The 8,880-nt window shown below is 37.5% G+C and overlaps 1 protein-coding gene across 1 annotated transcript; it reads left to right on the top strand.

Moving 5' to 3' along the window:
- Positions 1-4,350: 4,350 nt before the first annotated feature.
- On the top strand, positions 4,351-5,295 carry LOC103210598 (putative olfactory receptor 2B8). The gene has a single exon (XM_007956512.1). The coding sequence runs from the start codon at positions 4,351-4,353 to the stop codon at positions 5,293-5,295; it is 945 nt and encodes a 314-aa protein (XP_007954703.1).
- The last annotated feature ends 3,585 nt before the right edge of the window (positions 5,296-8,880 follow it).

The raw sequence follows: 8,880 nt of genomic DNA, 5'->3' as shown, positions 1-8,880 counted from the left end.
GTTGGGCAATCCTACTTCCGTAGTGATACTGCCTCGGAAACCCAAGGAGGGGTCGCTATGAGTCGGGGCCGACTCGACGGCACATAACAACATCACTACAGATGTAGATTGCCTCATCTTCCTTCCGAGGAGTGGCTGGTGGGTTTGAACCCCCAGCCTTCTGGTTAGCAGTCAAGTGCCTTAGGCACTATGTTACCAGAACATAAGCATATAATATAAAAAGTAAAAGGCACAAACATGTATCCCTAATGAGCTTTTTTTCCACCCACCCACCCCCATCCTTCTTTTAGGTAGGAAGAAATGATATTTCTGAGAAAAAGAATAAAAATTTAAAGTTTGGCAAAAAAAAAAAAAAAGCAATCAGCACTACTATGAGAAATGGAACTTAAATACAAACAATAGGCTCACTCCTAGCCAATATGGCAGCAAAAGACTGACTACCTGTTGTCACATCTCTAGGGCCTCCCTCTGGGAAGCAGCCAAACTCTGAATACCTGAACTAAGGCTAATGAGTTGCATGGGGTAGGACACTCTTGGGGCCACTAGAAAATAAAAACACCCTAAAAAAATTCTGAGTCCCTAAAGCATATACCTTAGCTTTGGTGGCTTATAAAAATACTCCTCAGATACAACATGAGCCCTTTTATTCATGGAAGATTCCTAGAATTCACAGATTTCAATAATTTGTTTGGTCATAGACTCAATTGTCTGCCCCAATTTCTATTCCTTCTATTGCATTCAAACACTCTAGAAAAATAAATGGACAATCTACCTGGGAAAACTTGGAAATGATACAATTATGCTAACAGTCGTTTCTAAAAGAATCAGTATTAATCTTTGTCAGAATCTGAGTGAGTAACAATTTTCACTTCCCTTGCCTTTGATGATTAAACATTTTCAAGGACTATCCTGTCCAAGGATGGCATATTTTCAAAGGCATATTTTAAATATATCCTTAAGATATTCTAAGAATCTTGTTTTTTCAACTCCATCCTCTAACACCTTTCTCCAGTTCCAAAACCAATCTTACCACCTTGGTAATCACTGAACATACCATATTTGGGAAACCAACATTCATGTAGTTTCATCTGCCTGATATTCACTTTTCCATTAACAAACCAATACTCTGGTTTCGTATAACTGTGGTGCTCCTTTAAAGACCATCTTGCTTCTTCTAGAAGGTAATTGGACGTCTGTGTAATCTTAGTTATTTTTCAATGTCATATAGTTACTATGTCATATAGTTACTCCAACACCCATTCAAATATTCCCAAGCCCTGGTGAGGCTGTTCTTTTTTCTCATGACTTCTTAGGCCCAAAAAACCAGTGGTGTTATTTGCACTTTTGATGTCTGTACATGTGTTAGCTATTTATTTAGATCGAGTTCTAGAATGAAAAAGGAAACTGAACTCTTCTAGTCTAGCTAAATATCCCTGCCCTAGAGAAAAGATAGTATATGACCAATGTCTCTTCCATTTAAACCAAATGCTAGATGCTAGGTCTTATAAGCACGCAACCTGTATTCATGTTTCAGTTCTGTGAAATGTAACAAAGATGTGTTTATGTGAAAAGCCTTTGTTGGATACTCCTGCCAACGGAGGGGAAACAATTTTTCCATTCCTGTAGATTTTTACTAGCCATAGGAAAAAAAGAAATAACAGAAATAGTAACATTACCAATAATAATCTTTTTTAAAATTATTATCACATTGTAATTCATTTGGAATTACAATTGGAGCTTGGAATAGGAGAGAGGCTTACCACTGTGCAACAGGTATTTATAATAAAGGAGTGCTACAACTTGGCAGTCATGATTAAATCGTACCATATTGAAATTTATATTTTGAACAAAATCTTTCAAAAGCATGTTCTTGACTAAATTATGAGACATTTCAACGATCTCTGGGAAATAACAGCATATTAAAATAAACATTGTAAGAGGTTTCAACTGGACACTAGGGCAAACTGGAAAAACTCCTTTTCTGTGACTCTTAAAACACATGGATAGAGAGAAGAAGCAAAGGTATGCACCAATAACTTTTCGTAGATAAATGTTAGGGGCAAAAGTCAACTTTATGATTGTGGGTATCTTGTAACAAGGCCTGAAAATGTGGAAAATGTAGAAACTAAGAACCATGCTGTCATGAAGAATGTGCTAGAATGTTCTAGTTCTGTTATTCAAAATATGATAATAGTTCTATTGTAACATAGACCTACCAATTTCAGTAAAGAGCTAAAGGCTAATGGCATATGTCTTTCATTTGGAAGGGTAAACCAGTGCTAAAGTAGGGGTAGGGAATGTATAGTTTAGAATCTCAAAGCTTATGAGTGGCAAGTTTGTACTTAGAATACAATATCCTGATTCCCATTTTCCTGCATTTTAGAACATACTATTCCAAATTAATTTCATCCTTTGACACCACAGTAACAACTGAAACAACTGAGGAATAAAAGAATTAGGGAGCATTTGACTACTAACTAGAAGGCTGACAGTTCAAATTCACCAGCCACTCCTCAGAAGGAAGACTGAGCAAACTGCTTCCATAGAGATACCACCTCAGAAACCAAAAGAGGGGTCGCTATGAATCAGAATTGACTCAATGGCACTGAGTTTAGTTTTTTGGGTTTTTTAGAATCAACCAGAAGAGACAGGGTGGAAAGGTGGCAAAATATATCCTCTTCGTTGGTCATGAATTTTGCTAACAGAAAAGTGATGTTTACAATAGATTAACAGAGTCCTGCAAGGTTTCATGCAACATAGCATTAAATAACAACCTAAATTGAAGCTATTCATGTGTTATTACCATGTGTCTGTAGTGTAGAATAGGCTTACCACTGTGAGTGTATGAGAGAAAACTGCAAAAGGATATTGAAATTAAATTTCATTTTCTCAAATAGCCACATTTTTCAGGCTGCTTGATTTTTCTTTATTTGGGAGATAATACAACCTTTTAAGAAAAGTAGCTCAAGAATTTTTTGTTTTATTTTTCTCTTGAACATTACTTTTTATAGCTATTTACAATTTTTAAACTTATTCCATATTTTCATTTATTCAACAATTTTTTTCTGAATCCACTATATGTCAGGCTCTTTTTTAGACTATGGGGATATTATGGAGACCAAGACAGTTGAGGTCTCTGACCTTAATGAGTTTCATGTTGAATCACTCTTATTCAGGTAATATTAGCTGTTAAAATTGTACCATGCTGTGTGTGTGAAAGAGACAGAGAGAAGAGAGAGTTTATTTCTAGAAGCAGGCCCATCAATTTTAATTAAAAAAAAAAAAAGAGAGAGAGAATGATTTATGTGAGGTTGGTATTTTAGAAAGTACAGAGTAAGAAATTGAAAAAAAATTACCCTGTTACATTGAAAAAAATAAAAAGAGTTATAAAGTGAGAGAAGAAGAAAAATTAAATATTGAATTAGTGGTTCCCTGGGTTTTCACTGAAATTAGTATTGATGATGATTATCTAGGATTGATTCCTCCTGAAACATGCAGTTTGGATACCATAAATTCATCAGACATTTATAATAGAAGCTGTCTAGAAACATGATTACAGACTCCAGTGCCCAAAGTTTCCATTGTCAATTTTGGTCCAATACATTTTAATGACCAATTGAGTAAAATTGGTAAATAGTTGGTTTGATCTTCTATGTATCTTCAGAAAATATTATTTTTTGTCAACTCAAGGCAAAAGCAGGAGAGCCAGTTTTAAATATTTCAGTTCTTGATGGAACACCAAGATTGAGAGATTAAGGGAGTACAGATTTGCAACTCATTCAGAAAAAATTTAGGGATAAATTCAAGTTATCATTAAAGATCATGCAATCATGAAAATGTCGTAGCCCTAGTTGTTTGATCCTGTGTTTGCTATTTATTAGGGAAGTTACCCTGGGAAAGTTCCTGAATTTTTTTTAACCCTCAATTCTCTCATCTCTACAATAGAAAGTGTTAACTCATATGTTGTTGTTGTTGTTGTTATATGCCGTCGAGTAGGCCCAACTCATAGCGACCCCTCCTTGGGTTTCCGAGGCAGTATCACTACAGAAGTAGGATTGCCCAATCTTCCTTCCGAGGAGTGGCTGGTGGGTTTGAATCACCAGCCTTCTGGTTAGCAGTCAAGTACCTTAGGCACTAGGCTACCAGAGCTCCTTAACTCATATGGTTATGATAAAATGGAAGGCACTCATACAGAGTATCTGTTTATCAACCTCTTTCTTGAAAACTAAGAAGTGAAAATACCTTAAGTCCCTAATAAAACAAAGTTTACCCACAGTAGGAAGAAAAGAATGGATTAAATATGCATGACAAAAGTACAGAGGGCTCATTTTTTCCAACAGGTAAGGCACAATGGAAAGAGCTAATGACAGTTCCTTCTCTGGATTCATTCTCTTGGGCTTCTCTGGCAAACCCCATCTGGAAACAGTTCTCTTTGTGGTTATCTTGATCATCTACTTTTTGAGCTTTGTAGGCAATGGCACCATTATACTTTTGTCAATTTTGGAACCCCGTCTCCATACCCCCATGTATTTCTTCCTCTCCAACTTGTCTTTTATGGATCTTTGTTTGACTACTTGTACTGTCCCTCAGACACTGGTCAACTTCAAGGGAAAGGACAAGACCATCACTTATGGTGGTTGTGTGACTCAGCTTTTCATTGCCTTGGGCCTGGGGGGAGTAGAATGTATCCTCCTGTCTGTCATGGCCTATGACCGTTACGCGGCTGTCTGCCGCCCGCTCCACTACATGGTGATCATGCATCCCCAGCTTTGCTTGCAGCTGGTTGTGACTGCTTGGCTTATAGGGTTTGGCAACTCTGTGGTGCAGACATCATTGACCATGACTCTTCCTCTCTGTGGTAGAAACCAAGTGGACCATTTTTTCTGTGAAGTTCCAGTGATGCTAAAACTGGCCTGCACCAACACCTCCATCAACGAGGCTGAACTCTTTGCTGTCAGTGTCTTCTTTCTGGTGGTGCCTCTGTCACTCATCTTAGTATCGTATGGTCACATTACCCACACAGTCCTGAAGATAGAGTCAGTGCAGGGGAGACAGAAGGCTTTTGGAACCTGTGGTTCCCACCTCCTGGTAGTGATCATTTTTTTTGGCACACTCATCTCCATGTATCTCCAGCCTCCCTCTAGTTATTCACAGGACGTGAACAAAAGCATTGCACTCTTCTATACCCTGGTGACTCCCCTGCTAAACCCCCTGATTTACACTCTGAGGAACAAGGAAGTCAAAGGGGCATTAATGAGATTAGTGAGGAGAACCATCAACTCAAGAAAGAGTTAATACAGAGCTTACAGGCCCAAGCACTGTGCTCTGGAAAACTACTCAGCAGCTAAAAACTACGCTTAACTTAATTCAATAAATCTTTATGCACAACCTGCTATGTACCAGGTACTGTTCTAAGTACTTAGGATATGTCAGTGATAGAAACAGAAGAATTCCTGTCTTCATGGAGCTAAGCTTTCTAAGGTAGAGAAGATACACACAATAAGCTCAAAATCAATTGTAGCCTATGATGTATTGGAATACTATAATAATAATGAGAATAATACCACAATAATAATGATAAGAAACAAACTATAAATATATGCAATGACATGAATGACTTCTCACAAATAATGTTGAGTGGAAGAAGTCAGATACAAAACAGTTCATGTTGCATTAATCCATTTATATAAAAATTCATAGCTGGGCAAAATAAATCTGTGGCATTAAGTCAGATAGTCATTGCCCTGTAGGATAGTGATTGAAAGGGGAAATGAGGAGGGAGTTTCAGGAGTTCTGGTCATGTTCTCCTTCTTCTTCTGGATGCTGATTATATAAGGTACAAAACCAAAACTCACTACCATCAAGTTGATTCTGACTCAATGCAACCCCCAAAGAATTTCCAAGCCTTTACAGATGTAGAGTGCCTCATCTTCCTCTCATGGAGCAGGTTGTGGATTTGAAATGCCGATCTTCTGGTTAGCAGTCAAATGCCTTACCCAATGTGCCACAAGAGCTCCTTATGTCAGGTATAAAATTTGTGAAAGTTAATTGAACTGTGCACTTTGATATCTGTATTTCTGTATGTATGTTGTACTTCATGAACATTTATATCTAAAATTTTCAAAATAAGCCAGAATTAACAGATAGTATAATGCTAAATAATCATATTAAGTAATTTTTTCCTTTTACACAAAGTTTGGGTTTACATTCTAAATGACCCAAGTTAGTTCTTTCCATTGAACTAAAAATAAAAGAACTAACAGATCTGTCCTGGAGGAAGTGCACCCGAAATGCTCCTTGGAAGCGAGAATGGCCAGACTTTGTCTCACCTGTTTTGGTCATGTTGTCAGAAGGGACCATTTCTTGGAGAAAGATGTCACGCTTGGTAGGGTGGAGGGTCGACGAAAGAGGGGGAGGCCTTCAACAAGATGGATTGACATGGTGGCTGCAGTGATGGGCTCAAGTACAGCAGGGATTGTGGAGCTGGTGTGGGATTGGGCAGTGTTTCGTTCTGCTGTGCATGGGGTTGCTATGAGTTGGAAACGACTGGACGGCACCTAACAACAACAACAACAACAAAGTGTTTTTGATGTTCAAAATATTCAACCAGACTAGAATGAATCTTGACTAATTTTCATTTGAAGGTCTCAACCAAGGATCATTTATTTATATGGTTAGTCACAAGTCTCTTCATTCCATGTAGATTCTAAGTGGCCAGTATTGAAGCAAAAGTACAGTGATAATTTCCACATGAAAAGTTTACTACTGAATTCTTTGATTGTCCTGCCTTAATGGCATCCTGACAGAAAAGAATGTTGTGTTTCTGTGGGTATGTGTAGTCTACAAAAAACCTGCAATTCAGGTAAAAATTAAAAATAGGTTTCATTAACTAGAGACTTCGATACTCAAACATTTCATGGTTTGAACACACTAGTCGGTCTCTGGGAATAAAGACCTGGCTATCTGCTCTCATAAATACTACTCATTGCCGTCAATTTGGAACTGACGCATAGCAACCCCTCCTTGGGTTTCCGAGGCAGTATGACTACAGAAGGAGATTGCCCAACCTTTGTTCTGAGGAGTGGCTGGTGGGTTTGAACCACCAGCCTCCTGGTTAGCAGTCACATGCCTTAGCCACTACACCACCAGAGCTCCTCCATAAATACTATATCCTAGGAAATCCTGTGGAGCTGCTCTACTGTGTCCTATAGGGCCACTATGAATCAGAATTAACTCAACGGGACACCACAGTAGGTAAAATACCAGGCATTGAAAAGGATTTATTAAACAAAATGAAAAACAGAATCAAATAATTATCTGGTTAATTTAATAGGTAGTTTACTTAAATACTTTCTTTCTAAATATATCTTATTTTGAAAATGGCAAATTTGGAGGTTTGTTCTGTATCATTCTGCTAATTAACTAATACAATAGCAAGGATTTCTTTACGTAAATGAAAGTTGATCAGTGAATTGTTGAGTTCCCTAAAGGTTCCTGTCTCTGTTGTATTGAACAGTTTAGAGTGACTTCTCAGTATTTTCAGAGTGTAATATAGAAGATATGATTATTTTAATGACAGTTCCTTGAACGATTATTTTATGATGATGATGATGATTTGGGTGAAAGTTTAGAGCAAATTCATTTTCCACAGTTCATACACATTTTGTCTCATGACATTGACTGCAATTTCCCAGAATGTAACAGCTCTCTTCCTACTTCCTCCCCATAGTTACCTCTTCCCTGTGTCCTTCCCTCTCATGCACTCCTGCCCCTCGCCATCTCTCTGTGCACACACTGCCCTTTTATTCTCCCGCGATTGATCTCTCCAAGGAGTGTATCTATCTGATGTAAAAGTCCAACCCATATGCCTGTTTTTTATTTAGCTGGAAGCCACAGAAGCAAGTTCAATTCCAGACCTGAAGGGTGGTGGCTGGGGGGGGGGGTCATAGTCTCAGGGGTTTCACCAGGCTTCATCAAACCAGCAAACCTGGCCTTTTTTTTTTTTTTTTTTTTTATGATTTTCAGTTTTGTTCCACATTGTTTTGAATGACTTTTTTAAAATGTTGATGATCAGCTTCATTGATAACCATACCATTTGCATGACACATAAGTCTCATGCTTTATATCTTTTTTTTTTTTTCTTTTTTTTTTTGGAAACTAAGCACTGTTTCATTTCACTAACTCATTTCATTAGCCCATTCAAAGTGACCTTTTGTAACTTCTACTTCCAGAGAAGATGTACTAGGTTATGGTAGGCCTTTCAAGTACTCAAAAAGTCAAATAATTTTTAGCAATCATCTTTTTACAGACATTAGAAAGCTGTGGATGTGATTAGGATGATGTGGACTAAAATTACAGAGAGAAGATGGCCATTCCCAATTGAATTGATGAGGCCAGCTTTTCCTCCCAGGAGTATTTTTAAGTCTGAATGTGAGCTGAGGATCAGGCATGACACAAAGGGTCTCTGCCAGGAGAGACAGAAACCAATATAGTAGCCATGTTGGACTGGAATGACAAATTGAAAACTTAAGAAACTTCAAATGCATGTTCAGATGTTCCCAATAAACATTTACAGAGTTCGTAGGAGGCTGGCGAGCTAGGTTAAAAGCTTAAAAAGATCAAATAAAAATAAATTAATCATAATTTATTATTTAAAAATTATATATATATATATATGTATCTGTATTATAAATGTATATATATAATATATATATGTATACACATACACACATATATACATATTTAAAGGAGCTCTGGTGGTGCAATGCCTAAGGAATTTGACTGCTAACCACAAGGCTAGTGGTTCAAACCCACCAGCCACTCTACAGAAGAAAGATGGGGCTATCTATTTCTGTAATGATTTACTACCTTGAAAAGCCA

The sequence above is a fragment of the Orycteropus afer genome, unplaced genomic scaffold (genome assembly GCF_000298275.1).
Source record: "Orycteropus afer afer isolate SDZICR_OR568_19922 unplaced genomic scaffold, OryAfe1.0 scaffold00627, whole genome shotgun sequence".
NCBI classification, from domain to species: domain Eukaryota; kingdom Metazoa; phylum Chordata; class Mammalia; order Tubulidentata; family Orycteropodidae; genus Orycteropus; species Orycteropus afer.
The sequence above is the reverse complement of the archived record's forward strand: the minus strand, read 5'-3'. Positions and strand labels throughout refer to the sequence as shown.